General features: G+C 40.7%; 1 protein-coding gene across 2 annotated transcripts in view; it reads right to left on the bottom strand.

Annotated features, from left to right (window-relative positions):
- The window catches only part of SMG1 (SMG1 nonsense mediated mRNA decay associated PI3K related kinase), a 283,265-nt gene that overhangs the window by 101,230 nt on the left and 160,547 nt on the right, over positions 1–21,488 (bottom strand). For both annotated transcript variants that reach the window (XM_089679071.1, XM_089679072.1), the window contains exons 31-38: positions 13,863–14,147; positions 13,593–13,737; positions 11,965–12,103; positions 5,029–5,259; positions 4,745–4,922; positions 3,004–3,165; positions 1,729–1,946; positions 1,481–1,635 (exon numbers count right to left, since the gene is read on the bottom strand). In XM_089679071.1, the coding sequence (XP_089535197.1) occupies positions 1,481–1,635; positions 1,729–1,946; positions 3,004–3,165; positions 4,745–4,922; positions 5,029–5,259; positions 11,965–12,103; positions 13,593–13,737; positions 13,863–14,147 (1,513 nt within the window). The remainder of the gene's footprint in view (positions 1–1,480; positions 1,636–1,728; positions 1,947–3,003; positions 3,166–4,744; positions 4,923–5,028; positions 5,260–11,964; positions 12,104–13,592; positions 13,738–13,862; positions 14,148–21,488) is intronic.

Here is a 21,488-nt window from a genome sequence, read left to right as displayed (position 1 = left end):
CTACCACTTCCGCTCTGAGCACCTAGGCAACAGGAAGAGAAAGTTCTCCTCCATCCCAGCAGTCTTCTGTGACACGTGACAGGTCCCCGGAAGACTGCAAGACCATTCACAATGCGCAGCCCGGCTTGCGCATGCACAGTGGGCACCTAGCTGTGAAGACGCAAGCTGTCACAGAAGGTGCCCACAGGTAGCATGCCAGCGCCAGGGACAGATGACAGAAGACAGAAGAAGAAAACAGCTGGAGTGAGCCCACAACTGGATTATGAGACAGGTGAGTTGGCTGTTTATTGAAAGTTTTGAAAGTCAGCAGCTACAGTTTTTGTAGCTGCTGACAATTTTTACACAGGAGACTGGAGCTCCTCTTTCAACTAAATCTCTCTAAATCGGACCTGATAACTTTCACCCACGCCCATGCCCCCCTCCATGACTTTTCCATCAAGATCAATAATATAACGATCAGTCCCTCCCCTCACACCCGAGTACTAGGTGTAATCCTAGACTCTGACCTGCCCTTTTGGCCCCAAATCCAGAAGGGGGGGGGGGGGTATAGCAGTTATACCTGAAAAATTAAAGTGACACTAAACAGTCATCCATGCTACATTTGTGGTGCAATTTTTCAAAAGCTCACAAAAAAGGCACCTTCTATTGTAAGTCAATGAGAACACATCAAAAGTGCATTCAGTGTAAAAAAACTCTAAGGTGCGCAAAAGTGCATCAGTGTGAAAGGGCCCTTAGTGTCACAAATAGTACTTAGCTGTGCTGTAACAAGTGTACTAATACAGCTGAAATCACTTAAAACCTAAGTGCTGGAAAAAAAAAAAAAAATCAAACACAATCTTCAGCACAAGGAACAGTACTTGCTATCAATGCAATCTGGTTCTTGTTCAGTTAGTTCATGCGTTGAAATCTTCCTCCTCCAATCAATGCCCCCTTACTCCCACAGAAGTCAATTCAGCTAAGGGACCCATTATATGCACTCTCCAAGACTGCCAACTATGCTCACCCCCTCCTTCATTCATAAAAGCTGCACTATAGCATTGATGATTAAAAACAATGAATAAAGGAGGCTGATCTTTTCATCCACCAGTCCTACATTTATATAGTTCATTCACAAAAGCTAAAGTACAGTATCTATGACTGGGAAAGGGGCAGAAAAGGCGGACACAGTCAGCACTCTTGATGAGTGCATGCGACAAGTCCAAACGAAAGATATTAACTAAAGCAGGAGCCAGCAGGACATTGGTAGTTTTGTCTCATTTGGATTTTTTTATTTATTTTTATTTAAACTTAGACTTTAAGCACTTGCCTCTAATGTTCTTCCAAAGCAAGGCAACGAATATTCAAACTTTAAATGCCAGCTAACTAGATTTTATTGTCAAGTATATAATTTGACGGTATGAAATTCCATACATCCCTGGTGCATGGAACAGATTCCAAAATGAATTCCAAAGTGTGCCATAAAAATATATCATCTACGTACTTTCTCAGAGTATTGTTGTTCTGCACCCTTTTGACCTCATCCTCCAGCTGCTGAATTCGTCGAAGAACATACATGTGTTGTTGTAACAAAACACCGAGCCAGAGCTCATCCCAAAGCACAGTAACTCTTCTTAGTTCAGCTACCAACATTTGAACCTGTGGAAGCGCAGAAAATTACCAGGGAAAGCCAAGCAAATATAGTGCCTTTGTAAACATAAATAATGAGCTAAGAATAGTGTTTAAACAAACCTGCAGAACCATGGTAGGGTTAGCACAAGACAGCTTGTCAACAATTTTACTGTAACAATCTTGCATCATGGCTTGGTCTTCATTCAGAATATTTTTCAATTCCTCTCTATTGCTTTCTTGTGAAGCTGGTTGACTTCCATCATCACATTCCCCACCCATAAGTTCATCATCCTGGATGTTGCCCAGTAAAGTGGGAATGGCTGACGACAACTTGGTTCCTGTGATAATAGACAAAAGTGAGGGTGGGCGTAGAAAAATAAAGCATGTAGGTAATGTCCCACCATTGTGGTATGATGTTTCTATTGGAATTACATAAGGGCTACTACTCTATAGCTGGCTCAAACAAGTACATTAAATAAAAGAAACTAATTCAGCCACTGAGTTATGAAAGGAAGAAAAAATAGGAAAGACAAAAAATGACAAAGAGGTTCATGCAGAACAAGCTTCTCCGACTTAGGGAAAATCAAAGGCCAGTCTAAAATTTTTTTTTGAATATTTAAATTTATAGGCAACCATCATTTTTTATCTTCTACATGTTCTGTGTACCAGAAGATCCAGTGTAAAATTTAATAGAGCATCTTCATTGTTCAATTATTTAAAACAATTGCAGTGAATATGCCAAAAGCAAAAACACAGCTTTGTGGGACGCCATCATTTACGGACTTTCAGACTGTATTCTACTTCACAGGTGGTGCCGCCCTCACTTGCTCAGAATCTGAATGGGTTTAACATTACCATCCTGTACCTGGTATAAGACCTGTGAAATTCAGGGAATAATAATGTGTAATCATTGTTGCCCTCATTTTCTGTAACCTCATATGGATATTTGAAAGTCATAGGCTGCAAAGGTCTTTTTTTTGGGGGGGGGGGGGGGTGAGATATGTTGAAGTGTGGGTTACCAAAAAATAAACATACTGCGGCTGATGGTGCAGCTGTCCCCTGCTGGCTCTAAAGAAGCGAACTGAACGATCACATGACTACTGATCGCTCTTGATCACATAACTGGGGGCAGCAGCGGAGCGCTGAGAGGCTGACCCAGCTGCCAGAAATGCATCTGGGTGGATACAGACATTGTTGGGATCCCTGCGGAGCCTGAACCAGCTTGGTGACGTCAGCCAACAGAAAAGATTTCTATGTATTTTGGAAGGGTGATTAAGATCACTATATCCATTAGAGTCACCAGAACAAAAACCAAGAACAGCTTCCTTTCAGCTTCTATTTCTTGGCAGCATGAAGTTTACTACTACAATAGAGATGAACTGCAAGGATACTGACCTGAAGACTGGGATTCATTACTCAGTGAGATACTTCCCACAATTGCTGGGTAGAGGATGAGGTGAGGAGAGTCATGTGCTACTCGACACAGCAGACTGCAAATACTTTGACGAACATATACCTCAGGATGGTTGAGACGTGAAAAAAGCTGAGGTATTATACCTGCAAAATCACAAATAAATTAACATTTGGAGACAGCCCCAACTCTGCAAACACTTTACATTATCTTAGAAAATAATGTACTACTGTAACAGTGGTACAAACACTATATTCTATCATATGTATACAAACCAGAAACAGGACAGGCCATTTCAAAAACATTTACACATCCTATTAAGAGACAAGGACCACCTGAGCAAATGTTATAGTAGTTCTAAACATACAAGTTTTTTCCTGCATTAATTTGGTTGTAACCCTTACATATATAGCCAGTGAAGTGGGTGGCCTCAGGTGATGCACAGAGATTAAACAAAACCTACATAAGTTCTACCTGTTTATCTGAAGTTATCTCTTCTCTACAACCAAAGTACAGAATTTATAAAGCTTTTCTGAGAGTTCAGAAAAAAAGGGGGTGGAGAGCTGAAATTACACACTCCCGAGCTCACTGAAGAGAACTCTGAGAGCTGATTGGAGGGAAGAGTCACATCCCACTATACACAGCTCACAGGAAAACAGCTGAGGATCTCAATCAGCTGGAGGTCCCTCTCCTGACCATTTTTCTCTTGGTGTCAGGAAAACATGTCAGAAGTTATTTAGGCTGAGAGGAACGAGGCAGCTTACAGAAATTACTCTTAGTACTCTGGAGGGATATGGGACACTATGGAGGGATATGCTTTGTTCATATTTCATGTCTGAGGTTTACAACAACTTTACAGTGAAAAAACCTTCCACTAGCTACGTCCACAACATTTAACTGAGTCCTCTATCGATCCAATGCTGTGCTCCGCTGCAGCTCTTCTCCCTTCTCTTTCTGTTCTCACAGGAGTCTAAGAGTAGCACGAGCCATAGCCTCCCACTGCTGTAAGTCAAATACTGTGAGGGTGGAACAGGGAGTGAGGCCAAGACATGCTGTAGGTTTCTACGGACCCACACCACCCGGCTTGGAAGTGTGCCCACACGAGTGCTCCCACAGCACAGGGCTTGTTATGGGGGCTCTCGGAGAAGGAGGAGGGGGGGAAAGCGCAGGGGGGGAAAGCGCCGACGGGGGACCGACAAAAAAAAAGGTACATGACTGTTCTGTACAATATCTTTGCATGTTTAATATTTTTTAACAAAATGATGGCCTTCTGCACACAGACACCAGCTCCTTGTTATATAAATGTGAATGAAAGTAATTCTCTAGGTCTTCTAGCCAGGGCGAATGTAGTTACCATCTCCTGAGAAAAAAAAAAACTTAATTCTATTGACTTTAGCAGAAAGACTTGACAGTTGAAAAAGTAAAAGGTTAAAAACATCCACATATTTAGAGAGAGCATTTCTACAGTAGCTTTCTTCAAAACTCTTGGAAGAAAATATGAAGTATGCCTCAATGAGAGATTCTGCAAAAGTGATGAAAATAACACTGTAAACTGCTGACCACAGCAATCAATTTCCAGGTTTCATTTTTACCTACTGTAAAAAGATTATATTGCTTAAAACTACAATAAGGGATCTCTTTTACAAAAATTCAAGTATGTTGAGTTTCAACCAACAGTGTATAACTATGTATAATTTACTAGACAAAGTATCTTTTAAAAGGTACCTCTCCAGGGAGCAGTGGGTGTGGTCTCCAGCCCCTGTTCTAAGTACTGTCTAAGCTCTCCAGCATGTTTAACTAGCAGTCTGAGAAGTCGCAGTGTTGCCATGACTATAGCATCATCTGTGCTTTGCTTAGAAGGAACATTTAACTGCAGACGAGGGTCATCTTCATCCAATGAAACCTAGGGGGTAAGAAAAAAAAAAAAAAAAAGATATGAATTTTTTTTCAAAGCCCAAATAAAGGCACTACAACTTGAAAAACAAGCAACTCCAAGACCAGTCACATACCCTTCCAGCATTCAACTTCAAGAATGTGAAATATGCACTGCAGGATAATTTATATAGGCTGAAAATCCGATCCACAACTTTCCTCCATAGTTTGATGAGACCCTCTGAAGCCGCTTCATCAAGTTCTGCTAACCATGGGCAACTGGTCAATAGCTGCCTCCAAATCACATCTACGGTGTCATTTTCATTGTTGCCCTCATTCTCTGTAATCTGAAGTGACATATCCTCATCCTAAAAGGTACAAAGATAAACACATAAGGGGGTAATAAAGAGTGGTCATTTAAGCACCATTTAAATAATTGTTTCCATAAAGACTTTTATTGAAAAGTAACAGTACAAAGGAAAATTACAGTCAGGTCCATAAATATTGGGACATCAACACAATTCTAACATTTTTGGCTCTATACGCCACCACAATGGATTTGAAATGAAAGGAACAAGGTGTGTTTTAACTGCAGACTGTCAGCTTTAATTGGAGGGTATTTACATCCAAATCAGGTGAACTGTGTAGGAATTACAACAGTTTGCATATGTGCCTCCCACTTGTTAAGGGACCAAAAGTAATGGGACAGAATAATCATAAATCAAACTTTCACTTTTTAATACTTGGATGCAAATCCTTTGCAGTCAATTACAGCCTGAAGTCTGGAACGCATATACATCACCAGACGCTGGGTTTTATCCCTTGTGATGCTCTGCCAGGCCTCTACTGCAACTCTCTTCAGTTCCTGCTTTTTCTTGGGGCATTTTCCCTTCAGTTTTGTCTTCAGCAAGTGAAATGCATGCTCAGTCGGATTCAGGTCAGGTGATTGACTTGGCCATTGCATAACATTCCACTTCTTTCCCTTAAAAAACTCTTTGGTTGCTTTTGCAGTATGCTTTGGGTCATTGTCCATCTGCACTGTGAAGCGGCGTCCAATGAGTTCTGAAGCATTTGGCTGAATATGAGCAGATAATATTGCCCGAAACACTTCACAATTCACCCTGCTGCTTTTGTCAGCAGTCACATCAATAAATACATGAGAACCAGTTCCATTGGCAGCCATACATGCCCACGCCATGACACTACTACCACCATGCTTTACTGATGAGGTGGTATGCTTAGGATCATGAGCAGTTCCTTTCCTTCTCCATACTCTTCTCTTCCCATCACTCTGGTACAAGTTGATCTTGGTCTCATCTGTCCATAGAATGTTGTTCCAGAACTGTGGAGACTTTTTTAGATGTCGTTTGGCAAACTGTAATCTGGCCTTCCTGTTTTTGAGGCTCACCAATGGTTTACATCTTGTGGTGAACCCTCTATATTCACTCTGGTGAAGTCCTCTCTTGATTGTGGACTTTGACACACATACACCTACCTCCTGGAGAGTGTTCTTGATCTGGCCAACTGTTGTGAAGGGTGTTTTCTTCACCAGGGAAAGAATTCTTCGGTCATCCACCACAGTTTTCCATGGTCTTTCGAGTCTTTTGGTGTTGCTGAGCTCATCGGTGCGTTCCTTCTTTTTAAGAATGTTCCAAACAGTTGTTTTGGCCACGCCTAATGTTTTTGCTATCTCTCTGATGGGTTTGTTTGGTTTTTTCAGCCTAATGATGGCTTGCTTCACTGACAGTGACAGCTCTTTGGATCTCATCTTGAGAGTTGACAGTAACAGATTGCAAATGCAAATAGCACACTTGAAATGAACTCTGAACCTTTTATCTGCTCATTGTAATTGGGATAATGAGGGAATAACACACACCTGGCCATGGAACAGCTGAGAAGCCAAATGTCCCATTACTTTTGGTCCCTTAACAAGTGGGAGGCACATAAGCAAACTGTTGTAATTCCTACACCGTTCACCTGATTTGGATGCAAATACCCTCAAATTAAAGCTGACAGTCTGCAGTTAAAGCACATCTTGTTCATTTCATTTCAAATCCATTGTGGTGGTGTATAGAGACAAAAATGTTAGAATTGTGTCGATGTCCCAATATTTATGGACCTGACTGTATGTCAAGCAAACCAAGGCAGGTACAAGTGCAATATATCCAAAAAATATCTGAAGCGTTTATACAACAGTATATACAGGTTTGACTCAAGCTCAGGGCACTCATTTTGAGGCATTAAACATTCTTGTAATTTAGAAAAAATATTAAATATTTTTAATTTAATAGCCAGAGTGTAACACAGGAATGGAAAATAGGATTTCTGCACTCAATGTAAAATAGTGTTCTTGGAGTTCTCAGAGACACACAAGTCTTTACAGAAGGAAATTTTTCACCTTCAGGGTACACTGATGCCTACAGCAATAATGAATGCTGGCAAACACACAAAAACTAGGCCAGCTCAGGATAACCACTCCTACCAACTGCATGTCTCAGTTTTATATAAACCAATTGATGCCAAATCACACACATGTACGCGATTGGATTCAAGTGATTATACCGAGGTCACGGCTACAGCTGTATGCCACAACACCAGTATTTTTTTTTTCCCAGCCTGCAATACTTTTTCATCTAAAAGCAATGCTAGCGGCTGATTAGCTGTGGATTGCTTTTACAGGTAGCAAGAGGGGATGACCCTGCCCCCCCTCCTGCTGCCCACCAGCACTTCTCTGAGCTCTCCCATGTGACCAGGAAGCCCTGTATCTGATCTGGAGGTGCCACCGGATTATCAGAGATCATCGGGGACTGGAAGGTCAACCGGTCGTCTCTATATTCTTGGAGACTAGAAGCAATGTCATTATGTCACTTCCGGTTTGGACAAATGTAAAAATGCCTTTTTTTTTTTTTTTTGGGTAAAGCATGAGATCAGTTTTTTTTTTTTTTTTTTTTCCAATCCTATGTTTTCCAGAGTAGAGGAGGGAGCTTATCTTATAGACCCCGTATGTCTCCATAAAGAGGACCTGTTGTCCTTTTTTTCCTATAACAAGGGCCGTTTAAAATTCTTGTGATAGGAATAAAAGTGAAGGGAAAAAAAAAAAAAAAGTAACTTTTTTTTTTTAAAGTGCTCCTGCGCGCAGAAGCGAACACATACATAGCTCATGTAAACTGTATTCGCACCACACATGCAAAGTATCACCACAAATGTTATAGCATGAGCAATGATTCTAGCACAAGACCTCCTCTGTAACACTAAACTGGTAACTTGTAAAAATTTGCAATGTTTTACTTATGGAGATTTTTTAAGTACCGTATTCTGTCACCATTCCATGAGCGTGAACGGTATTAAAGAATGACGTGCTAAGTATCTATTTACTCGGCATAACATCATATTTTATGTGTTTCCAAAAATAGGTTATATATTGTGTTTTCTTTGCATTAAAATTAAAGTGTATTTTTTCCCCAAAAAACTGCATTTGAAAAACTGATGTGCAAATACCATGCAACATAAAAGAAATAAAATTGCAGCAGCCATTTTATTCTCTAGGGCCTCTTTTAATTAATATATGTTTGGGGGTTTTAAGTAATTTTCCAGCAAAAAATGCTGAATTTTAATTGTAAACACAAAGTGTCAGAATAGGCCTGGTCTTCAAGTGGTTATGTAGTACTAACAGCACTGTCAAAAACAGAGGGGTGGGACCCATATCCCTTAATAGACCCAAAATAAAGCACAGTCCAAACCCGCTATAGCTATGTAAAAATGCTAGCCTTCCACAGACAGAACTACTGTGTTTGATTGTTTTTTTTACCACGATTTCCAAAGTAACAGATGAGGGTTGGATGGCTAGAGACGATTAACACCACTGTAGACAGGCAGCAGGAATGGACTGAAGATCAGAAGTAAATGTGGCTCTTTCCAGAGCAAAAGCATCAATGGGGAGATGCTTCGACGATGTATGGGAAGAAAGAATGTGGCTTGCAACACTCAATCTAGTGGATTACATCATTGTTCAGCACCACAGAAGTAACCACTTCTTGAAAACCAGTGCAAAGGGAAAATTTTAAAAAGGCACCTAGCAACTTAAGTAAATTGGGTAGCTCCGGGTGCTCAGCCATATCAACCTACTCACGGAGTGGGCCTTTAAAGACAGGGAAAGCACTGATGCAATGCCAACGCCTCTGGACCTAGAAGGTGCTGCTTCTGATCAGCCACAGAAAGAAATTCTATTCCCAGGTCAGCAGGTCCCAAAAATGTGTATGATTTCCTCAACACCCCACAGGCCCAAAGGAGAAGGGGGATGGTGTCTGCAAGCTAGGGAAGGGTCCTTAAGAGTGGGCAATCCTTTAGTATTTTAAGTTGGACAGCCTCACCTGTTGGTGACTGAACTGAGCGCCTGAAAATCACTCCCATGCTATCCCCACAATATCTAGTTCAATTAAAAAAAAAAAAAAAAGTGCCTGCAAAAATATGTATTTAACAGATAAAGAAATTACATCTATCCTCCTAGTACAATAACAAAAAATGAGGTATTTTGGTGGTAGAAGGGGTAATCCTGGTCTGGCCCCCCAGTTTTTTGTTTCCCAGTGTTTAATGCGGTTGGTGAAAGTATAACCCAAAAGGTTAAGACTTTCTGGGTCTTGGGAAATAAACCAGGTTTACTGTATTTAGGGATTTCCAAAAAGGTTTAACCACAAGTTAACCCTTACACAGTCACAGCAAACTATTTTTGAGGACATACCTGACTGCCTGCATAATTTTCCATGTGTTGTATATATAGAAGTCATTTAGGACCTGCATACATATCTCCACTTAGCAGGTCAGCAATTAAAAAGGGCAGGGATGCATGATGGCAGAAATAGGATCTCTCTCTCGCTCTATATACACACACACTATATTGCCAAATGTACTGGGACGCCTGCCTTTACACGCACATGAATGGCATCCCAGTCTTAGTCCGTAGGGTTCAATATTGAGTTGTCGGATGAGAAGGCCTGGCTCGCAGTCTCCACTCTAATTTATTCAAAAGTTGTTCTAATCGGGTTAGGGTTGCGGTCAGGACGCTGTGCAGGCCAGTCAAGTTCCTCCACCCGAAACTTGCTCATCCATGTCTTTATGGACCTTGCTTTGTGCACTGGTGCGCAGTCCTGTTGGAACAGGAAGGGGCCATCCCCAAAGGTGGGAGCATGAAAATTGTCCAAAATGTCTTGGTATGCGGACGCTGAGAGTTCCCTTCATTGGAACTAAGGGGCCAAGCCCAACCCCTGAAAAATAACCCCACATCATAATCCCCCCCCTCCACCAAACTTTACACTTGGCACAATGCAGTCAGGCGAGTACCATTCTCCTGGCAACCGCCAAACCCAGACACGCCCATCGGATTGCCAGACCGAGAAGTATGAAGCTGCTCGGCCACAGAAACCCATTCCATAAAGCTCTCTATGCACTGTTGTGCTAATTTGAAGGCCACATGAGGTTTGGAGGTCTTTAGCTATTGACTCTGCACACAGTTGGTGAATTCGCGGACCCCAATGCGCGGACCCCAATATGTCATTTTACGTGGCCTATCACTTTGTGGCTGTTCCCAGGTGCTTTCACTTTGTTATAATAGTTGGCAGTGGAATATTTAGTAGCAAGGAAATTTCACGGATGGACTTATTGCACAGGTGACAACCTATCACGGTACCACGCTTTAATCCACTGAGCTCCTGAGAGCAACCCATTCTTTCACAAATGTTTGTAGAAGCAGTCTGCAAACCTAGGTCTTGATTTTATACACCTGTGGCCATAGCGGTGGTTTGAACACCTGAATCCAATGATTTGGAGGGGTGTCCTAATACTTTTGATAATATAGTGTAAATAGATAGACAGAATAGATAGAAAGAAAATGGTGATTAGCTACACCTGATTGAGTTCACAAGTCATTTTTAAGATGGGGGTAATTCTTTTTCCAACTCTGTGATTCTGTTTTTTGAATTTTTTAAATACATTTTCTGACATGTTGGTGTTATATCTTTCACTTGGATGTTATATGTTGCAGTAAATACAGCTGGATAAAACAAAGACTGTGTGTCTTCATTTTACACTGCAATGCAGCAAAATGTGATTTTAAAGGAGGCGATCCTTTTCTATACCCACTGTAAATACATATGCGAATATATGGAGAGTAATAAGCCACAGTCTGGTCAAGGAGGGGTATATTATAAAAGGGCAGGTACTTTCCCCACAGCCCTGCATATTCACCAGGTGAAGAGTGGGGAGTTGTTAGTGTCTGGAAAGAGACAACCCGTGTGCATGCTGAACCTTCTTGCAAGACTCGCTGGTCTGTGATTTTCCTGCTGGATGAGGCTACTGTTATATTTTTCCTGATTATCCTGCAACATATTTGAACCTCTGCTGAAGTAAGCAACTTCTGCTGCAGTTTAGAGTGTTTGGTGCTGTCAAAGAGTATGTGTTTGTAAAGACAAAGCTTGTAATTTTGCATTTTGCTGACAGTAAAGGGGACTTTTACTTTTTAAGCATTTGCATTGGATAATGGTTTACCTTTTAATTACACACTTATTTTAGTCTGTACTTAACACTTTCATCCACCTTCACATCTACATCTATTTTATATAACCCTATTTAAATATACATGTGGCATTTGCAGCCTTTTTCAATATGTATTCGTTCTTTTAATTTGGGAGAAAGATGCAACACTTTTAGAAATTGGCACACTTGTCAAGTTATTTCACTTGGAGCAGGAGACACGCCAGTTCTCATAGGTTTATTGGTATATTTACATTTGGTGCACACAACCTCATCCTCGTTTCTGCACATAAATTCTGATTCATATACAAATGTTAATTCTCGGCTCTATATTTATTTATTCTGAAGTAAGAGTGTTCAACCTATTTTCCTGTGTATTTTATAAAATGATAAAAGAATCTGAAAGAAATAGGCTAAACCACGATTTAATATAAAATATGATTAGCAACTGACATATCTTATAGCTCTGCTTGTCAGAGTAGTAGTCCACATACTGCACCATAAGTAACATTTCCCTCCACATAGTTATGAAATACTCTTTAACAAACCTGTATTCCAGCTGGCCGACACATTGCCTGGCCCAAGATACCATATATCTTCTCTTTGTCCTCATCAGACACATTATCTGGCAGTAGGCTTTGCATTTCTAATTTCTCACGCTGTAATAATTTCACACCTTCCCCTTGACTGCAGGAAGAAAACAAAAAAGTCTGGCATGTACTTTGTTACATAAACCAAGGTAAGCAAATTCACCAACAGATTGCTTATATCTGAACTTAAGTGCATGCGTTTCAAAGTAAACCGTGCCCATAGTTCCAATTCTATTTTACATCAGATTTTTGATAATTAGTGCCAAACATGATTCAACATTTTAACTATATGTCAACTTCCAATAAGTTTGTAAACCAACAAAATATGCTAAAAATCACTCTTTGTTGCTCTTTCATTATTTAGAACCTTTGCAAGCCAACGTTTAAAGCGATACTCCCCCACCCCATGTTTATCCCCCCACCATAGGGCTTTTCAAAGCTTTTCACCCACATAGCAAACTGAACACTCTCCTGCTGTAATGTGTTGATCGGGTGCAACACAGCAAGTCCAGTGCCATCATCTTGGTTCTCTTCAGCTTGCTGCCTCTTCCAGGTGCAGGCAGCTAACTCCGATGACGTACTGGATTCACCCCCCAGTGTGTTGATCCTGCAGTCTCCTGCGAGATGTGATTTAAGTATCCCAAGAGGTTGCAGGACCAGATACACAACATTCTGGTCTAGGCCAGAATGGCAGAGGCGGCAGGGCTAAAAATGAAAAAACTTACAAAAAAAAGAAAATGGCAAAAAAATCCTGCCATTCTGCTTGGGGAGGTATGTTAAAAGCAGAACTCCCTTTTGGGAGTTAAGCTCTGCTTTAACTTGCTCTCCATGTGGAGACTAGGCTAAAATGTGCCCATGAGATGCTCTCACAAAATTTCCCCATGTTTTATTACCTTAAACATTGCTGCACGTACAGAAAAAAAACAGGATACAAATTGAAATGCCATAAATAGTGTGCTTGTACACTTCTCTGACATAAAAGAGTGTATTTTCAACTCTGAATTTATACACACATTAGACATGTTCCAACCATTCCTACTTCATTTCTAATTAAAATGAACACAGACCCACTTCCAATCCCTCTCCACGTCATCTCGATAATCCCCCTTTGTATACTAGCAGAGATCACAAGAAGTTGCAGGGCTAGCAAAATTTCTGGCAAAAATCAACAGGTATTTTTTGCCCTTATTGAATATATACAACACTTTCAATGGTATATTAAGCAGTCCAAAAGAGAGCAAAAACAATGTTAATTTTTTTATATACAGTTTATAGTAGGACTATTGGGAAGGAAGGGGAGTGACTTACAATAATGTGCAAGTATAAACAGAGTACTTGCACATTACCTCTGGGTTTGTGGTTTTCCCCCAGACGTAGTTCCGTACTCTTTCCATTCCACAAATGTAATTTTCTTGGAAACTTCTCCCATGCAATACATCTTTCACTTAATTGATAGACTGGCCAGTCAAACATTCATAGGACCTATTCAATGGATTTGTACAGTATGTAGAAGAGAATATGACATTTATCAACAATAAAATGAAGTAAATATTAAAACACTGGTGATAAAAACCAGCATCACTTACCTAGCGTTATCTACCACCTTTCTTCCCCATCTATAAGCCCAGCTAGCCAGTGCAGCCCAAGACTTGGCCACTTCAGGTGCTTGCACAGAAGACAAGTGGTACAGCTGGCCCAGAATGAAGTCAGGCTCACCTACTCCAATGTTCACTAATGTAAAGAAAACCGTAAACAATTATATGTACACTCAATTAAGTGAAATAACTGGATAAAAAAAGTAAATTCTAAAAATCTGTATAACAAAACAGCACACACAGTGATTTTACAGCTGTTACCTGTAGATTCGCTTTCAATACGTAGATACTCTTCATCCATCACATTTACAGGAGGCAGATCAATTAAGGTGTGCACATTTTTTCCCAGTGTAGAAAGGCTGGAGGTGTTAGATTGCTGACGCACCCTGTATACTTGTTTCATTTGGCCGGATATTTCCTTCCAGTCTGCTTGGATCCATTTTGCCAGTGTGAGGATAGATTTGGCCACAGAATACTCTGCTTTTGCAGACTTGCAAAAGGTGATAGCACAAGAACTTAGCATTTCCATGGCATGAGCAGACTGACCTGTATAGGGAAACAAATGATTCCTGTCATGTACTCTACAGTCCAGAAAACCTCAGGACCAAGTCCAAACAAAAGCAAGAAGGAGTTAGAGCTTTTGATATGTTCTATTGATCTCTGTGCACTTATTGAGGATGTTTGCCTCACTTCTTCCAAAGACAGGAATGAATGTGAGCTTTCCAGCAGGGACACCAAATACATTTTTAAAAATGTGATTTTTGTGCACAATCGCAAAACCCCTTTCTTACAGTCAATTGGTTAACACTGAGAAGTTGCAACCTTCAGATTACACTGCTGCACACTGGACACAAACTGTTGGCCAGCCCAGCAAAACCCAACCCACTACCAGCATGCCTTAATTTTATAGCAATAGATCATAAACCCATAAAGATGGGACCCTTCAATGTATTCAACTAAAATTAATCTATAGTGAGGGGACACAGGAAGTCTTTACCTTTGAGAAATCTAAAAGCAGTCCAACTGAGGCGTGGGAAACACAGAAAACACCAACTGGCTCAAGAAAACCAAGGACCTCCTGCAGTTTAAAGGTTTGCCCAAAGGACCTTCCGCCCAAAGCGGACAACAGATGAGTCCACAAAGTAAAACCTGTTAGAGTATGTGCTAACAGAAGACAAGGGAGGATCAAACACTTCGAGTACCATCTTGCAAAATTTGAACCAATGTATTTTATGTATGTGTACAGCTATGAGACCCATGTGTGAGAACGGCCTGAAAGCCTCCAGACCATCACAACTGAAATTTAAAGCTGGAGCCATTTGCTGAATGTGTTCTATAATCAAAGGATCAACTGCAGCAGTGGTTAGATCTAAGGAATTTTGACCAGCCAGCCATGGTTTGGTAAAGAAAAGAGCAGGGTCCATCAGTGAGAACAGGGTAGAGAGGGCTTTTAAACACTTCTCAGACAAGCCCTTAAAGAGAGGTGCATTTGCCATTGCAATTGCAGACACTTTGTTGTGGTGGGACACTGCCAGATTTACAGTGCGAATTGACCATAATTTGTTAATCTTCAACCAAATGGGAAAATTCACAAACTAGAATAATAACAGTAATCTATCCTATAGATCTGTGGAGCAGGTCCTGGTCTAAGACCTTCTCAGCACGCCATTGGCTAAAGCGTGTGAGCTGCTACTGCTAACTGTTCCCCTTCAGTCCTGCTATGCAACTTCACAATTGGGAAATGTGTGAGTTGGCACTCTGTTCACATTTAACGATCCCCCAATTTTACTGAAGGAGATCTGAGAGCTCGCTTTTTCTGAACAAGGCCAACTCTTACCCTTATTGTACCTTTTACCTTTATTGTATAGTTCAGGACACAGGAATCTACTTAAACACCATGGGACCAAGCAGTTATCAAGTTGTGACAGCAATACAACTAAACAGCAACATGCCCACAGAAAAATGCCCAAGAGAAAAGGAAGGTAAATGACCACCCAGGTAGATGGGAGCTGATGGAGGAACCTCAAAAGGTGGGACCTTTCAGTAAGGAATGAAGAGAGAAAAAAGGGGGCAGGTTCCAAGAGAGACATGGCACGTAACCATGTGTCATGCTTGACCCCTTAAGAGATCAAAGTGTGAAATGTGGCACAAGCTGGAAGGACATGGTAGGAAAAATTAAAGGAGTTTTCAGAAAAAAACAAGAAATATCATGGCAGTAAGAAGGAAGGTTACCGCTCCTGATGGAAATGGAGAATTGGATTGTATGAGGATCCCCCAGAATGGAATCTATTTAAAAGGATACATTTTGGGATGACCATGAGGGTTCTACATGAGTCCCAGCGGGTGAAAAGGACGAACCCTTTGTAGTACAAGTTTCCACAAGTAGTGCAGAGAGATAGGAAGAGGGTATATAGAGGTTGACTAGGACCTACACGGTTTCAACTAAAATGATATAAGTATGGCCAGGTAAAGCTATATTCAGAAAAAATAACAGTGGTACAGTGGATATAAAAAATGTACACACCCGTTAAAATGTCAGGTTTCTGTGATGTAAGAAAAAAAATGCGACAAAGATAAATAATTCTGAACTTTTTCCACCTTTAATGTGACCTATAAACTGTACAACTCAATTGAAAAACAAACTGAAATCTTTGTGGGGGGGGAGTAAATATACTAAAAAATAATGTGGCTGCATAAGTGTGCACACCCTCTTATAAATGGGGATGTAGCTGTGTTCAGAGTTAAGCAATCACATTCAAAATCATGTTAAATAGGAGTCAATACACACCTGTTATCATTTAAAGTGATTCTGATTAACGTCAAATAAAGTTCAGCTGTTCTAGTAGGTCTTTGACAGTTTCTTAGTCACATCCTACAGCAAAAGCCATGGTCCGCAGAGAGCTTCCAAAGCATTAGAGGGATCTCATTGTTAAAAGATATCCATCAGAACGGTACAAAAGAATTTCCAAGGCATTAGATATACCATGGAACACAGTCATCATCAAGTGGAGAAAATATGGTGCAACAGTGACATTACCAAGAACTGAATGGCCCTCAAAAATTGTTGAAAAGATGAGAAGAAAACTGGTCTGGGAAGCTGCCAAGAGGCCTACAGCAACATTAAAGGAGCTGCAGGAATATCTGGCAAGTACTGGCTATGTGGTATATGTGACAACAATCTCCCGTATTCTACATATGTCTGGGCTATGGGGTAGAGTGGCAAGATGGAAGCATTTTCTTAATAAAAACATCTAAGCTTGGCTACATTTTGCAAAATCACATCTGAAGTCTCCCAAAAGCATGTGGGAAAATGTGTTCTGGTCTAAGAAATGCTTGGCACAAAAACAACACTGCATATCACCAGAACACCACCATACCCACAGTGAAGCATGGTGGTGGCAGCATCATGCTTTAGGGTTGTTTTTCTTTAGCTGGAACTGGGGCCTTAGTCCAGTTAAGAGGGAATTATGAACAGTTCCAAATACCAGTCAATATTGGCATTAAACGTTCAGGCTTCTGCTAGAAAGCTGAACATGAAGAGCAACTTCATTTTTCAGCATTACAAAGACCCAAAGCACACATCCAAATCAACAAAGGAATGGCTTCACCAAAAGATTAAAGTTTTGGAATGGCCCAGCCAGAGCCCAGACCTGAATCCAATCAAAAATCTGTGGGGTGATCTGAAGAGGGCTGTGCACAGGACAGGGCTTGAAATTTCCACTCGCCAATGGCGAGTGGAAATTATGGTGGGGGCGAGTGTGTCCCCCAGGGCCGTCTTACTGAGCAGGCTCGGAGATCAGGCTGGATCTGTCATTGGCACTGGGAGCCGTCAGACTGCTCAATAGCTGAGCACAGTAAAAGCAAAGGAAGGAGTGTGTGCTGTGCTCTCTGTCTCCCCTTAGAGTGCAGTACACGGCTCTGTGAGTGAACAACGAAGTACTGCAACTTTTATAGGGTGTGTGTGTACATGTGTGTCTGTGTATGAATGTACAGGTGTCTGTCTGTATGTGTCTGTGTGTGTACACATACATGTCTGTGTGTACACATACATGTCTGTGTGTACACATACATGTCTGTGTGTTTGTTGGCGGCAAGTAACTCTTAAGGCCTGGCTAGTAGCTCAGGACTTGAAATTTTAAGCCCTGGCACAAGAGATGCCCTTGCAATCTGACAGATTTGGAGTGTTTTTGCAAGGAAGAGTGGGCAAATACTGCCAAGTCAAGATGTGCCATGATGATAGACTCATACTCAAAAAGACAAAAGTGCTGGAATAAAATCAAAAGGTGCTTCAACAAAGTATTAGTTTAAGGGTGTGCACACTTATGCAACCATATTATTTTAGGTTTTTTTTTTTTTTTTTTTTTTACTTGCCTCCACCTAAAAGATTTCAATTGGTTGTTCAACTGAAATTCTGAAATTATTTATCTTTGTCTCTTTTTTTACATCACAGAAACATGACATTTTAACAGGGATATGTAGACTTATTTCCACTGTACATGAGATCTCGCCCAGAGGCGGTTTATAGACGCAATACATCCTTATTAAAAAGAGAGATTATTGAGAAGTCACTTTACTGAGGAAGTTGTGAGAGTGTGAGTTTAAAGGTACCTTTAGATGCAGAAGTTGCCTGTTTATTAAAGAGAACACGGTGTTTGCTCCCAAATTGGGAGTGTTTTGTTCCAAGACACCAGCAAATAGACTGCGCCACAAATTGGGGTAGTTGACCTCATAACATGTGACTGTGGCACATTAGATGTAAGGAAAACAAAAAGACCTTTTTAAAAGCTAATGCATGACCACGTATATTAAAATTGAAAATGGGAAGACTGTGCACCCAATTGGCTGATGTGTAGGTTTGGTTCATAATTTTGATCTGTCATGCACTTGATAAAGTGCATGAGGACCCTAGTGAGGGTGACTTTGATAGGAGAGTCCTGCAACGGGAAAAGCACTGGATACAACACCTTAGGGCCACTGTACCGCCATCGCTAAATTACATGAGTTTTAAATGCTTCTTGTAAATATGGATTTATATTGTACAGTTTAAAAAAAAATTTAAATGAGTTGATGGAGGATTTCTCTTGGGAACCTCAAAGTTGAATTTGAATAAGAATTATTTATTTTCAATTCTAGTTGTTATATTAAAATTTAATCATGGAGTAGCCAAGAGGTAGTGAGGGTACTTTGGGCCAAATAACTATTTGTGACTGTTAATTATTGTTCATTCATTGGATGTAGTTTACCTTTTGCCCCCTAGTGGTCTTTTGTGGCTGTTGAATCTGTGTTAGGCACCAAGACCGAGACCATATCAGTTTGGATGGGGTAGTAGGGAGTCAACCCTTGCCTCAGGCATGTGCAAGCAGAAGTGAGGATCGCTCCACCTTCTGTGTGTGGATGACAAACATGGGTGGCTTTTGCGCATGCTTGGTCTCCTTAGGGGTTCCAAGCATATGCACCTCCTGCGCACAGAACGAGGGTGACGTCACAAAGATGACAACCTGAAGCCTGGAGAGCATGTGCCTGGGAAAACCGAGAACCACCATTTTAGTTTTTAGTCACCTGTGGTGCCATTTGGCATTGTGTTTGGTGAGAAAAGTGGCCTTTTTGGAGACTATATATAGAGCAATCTGTCCTTGGGTGATGGATATGCCTCATGGATGGTATCACGGACAAAACAAAATCACTAAGGGCTGCCTGTGATCCTTAGTGGCCAATTTAAACAGAGGTACTGTATATCAGCGGAACTTGTTTGTTTAGGTGTACAAGAAGGTAATAATAACACACAGTCAATGAGATGTATCCATCTTTTCACAGAAGGATAAATGCTGAAAGGGGACTGTAAAGAAAGGAGTTCTCTCCTGATTTAAGCTAGCAAGTTCTTTTTGGAAGGATTATAGTTCACTTCTCTTCAATGTTTGATCTAAGTAAAAGTGGAGGCCAATGGGTTTTGAGGGGGGAATTTATGCACTTACATTGTCAGGTAAGCCTGTGGATACCAGACTATTTAATTTCTCTGTTTCTTATAGAAACAATTGAGTACTGTCCGTGATACTTTTTTTATTTGCACTAACATACAATTTTGAGGACAAGCTTTCGGGGTATGTCCCCTTCTTCAAAGTCCAACAGTACTATTACAAATCACAAAGTTTAAGCAGAATGTTAGAAGGGATTGAGAAAAGAGAAAAAAAAAAGGCTACAGATAAGATACATCAAGAGCGAGGGGGGGAGGGGGGATACTACACTCACACAGAGGGGGTCAAGCTTCAGCCGATAGTCATAAAGCTGTCGGATAATGGTTGAGGAATCCCATGTTCAAGTTAAGGCTGTTTCTTATAGAATTGAGTAGATGTGGATCATAGAGAGGGCTGCTGTGACCCAACACTGTTGGAATGGGCTGTATAGTATATAGTTTGTACAAACCTGAAACCTGATATTCATGTAGAAGGCAAATAAGATATGTTTAACTAGGAGATATTGTAATATTGCTTTCCTTATATTCCATGAAAAACTTGTAATGATAGCTTTATTTTTAATTAGCTAATATTAATAACGGAAGAGCTGCCAAAAATAAGTGCATTAGTACATGGTGGTGTTGGGGGGTAGTCCATGTCTAACAGGAGGGTTGGTACTTTTCCCTATGTTGTGGGGTGGATGGGCTTAAGATGCATATAGTCTATTCCTCAATAGGAACGATAGATTAAGTATTTAGTGAAAGAATGGCCAGGTACAAACAATTTTTTTTGTTTTTTTTCTTCATCTATAGTATAAAGGGCTTCAAAATTGCCAGAAGGGGACAATGACCTGTCCAATCCAGCATAGGATTAGGTTTTCTACAGATGGCTCTCTTCTTACAGCATTTCAATAAATGGAGACTGAAGCTCTAGGGTCTAGGTGTATCAATCCAAAGTCTAGTGTGCACTGCCTTAATCAATTAATCCACAGCAAACATATGAAATGGTGTCCATGAGTGTGCAGCTAAAAGTCTTATAAACTGGACTGGACTTTCAAATTGGGATGTGAAAAAAAAGGCCAAAATTTTAATAGGTAAACACAGTACAACAACATAACCTATTAGGCTGAACAGTGAGACAATACAGTTAAAGAAAAAACCACTAAGAGTGCAAGTCCCTGTACATCTATGCCTTTGAGCTGCTTGTGTGCATAACAATGCAGAACATCTCGTATGATGGGGATATAGTGTACAGTATCTACAGATCCATCAAGACATGTAAGCCAGAAGTGGTATGTAAAAGGGGTACAAAGAAACCCTGTTTTGCCTTGTTTAAGTCACTGGGCCTAAACCTGTATAACAACCTGCAACTAACTACACCTGCTGCACCACTTGCCAAGGGTGAATGCCGAACACAGGATCTAGTGCCCAAAGCAAACATTACCATGGGGTTTGGGTACGGTTCCCGAGTCACTGATCTAGGAAACGTCTAGTGAGCCATGAGGGCAGTAAGCAGGCAGATCTTGACAAAGTAACAGTCAAATGAAGTAACTAAGTCTGGTGAAAATATAATAGGAAATTTTTCTCAAAGAGAAGGGGTCCATCAACTAAGGAGAATAGAAAAAATAAAACGGAGCCTCCGTCATGGGCAAGAGGGCAGACCCAGTGAAGCTTTTTGCCAGAGTATGATCATCTGAATGTAGCGGCATATAGCCAATGACCTGTGAATCTATTCCTGTATAATAAAGATAATAGGTTGGTCTTCTACATCTGAAGAAAAGAAGTCCACCCTCATTGGACACTAGCAAAAAAGCAGGCATGTTGGTAGTAGAAGGGGTTATACTGTAGACAACCGTAAAACTTGAAGGTTAGAATTTCCTGTGCCATTTAATGGACAAGAAAAACTTTATTAGAGCGAGGAATGTAAGAACATTTGA

This window comes from Staurois parvus, unplaced genomic scaffold, assembly GCF_062004578.1.
Source record: "Staurois parvus isolate SC_StPar_1 unplaced genomic scaffold, SC_StPar_1.0 ptg000217l, whole genome shotgun sequence".
NCBI classification, from domain to species: Eukaryota; Metazoa; Chordata; class Amphibia; order Anura; family Ranidae; genus Staurois; species Staurois parvus.
The sequence above is the reverse complement of the archived record's forward strand: the minus strand, read 5'-3'. Positions and strand labels throughout refer to the sequence as shown.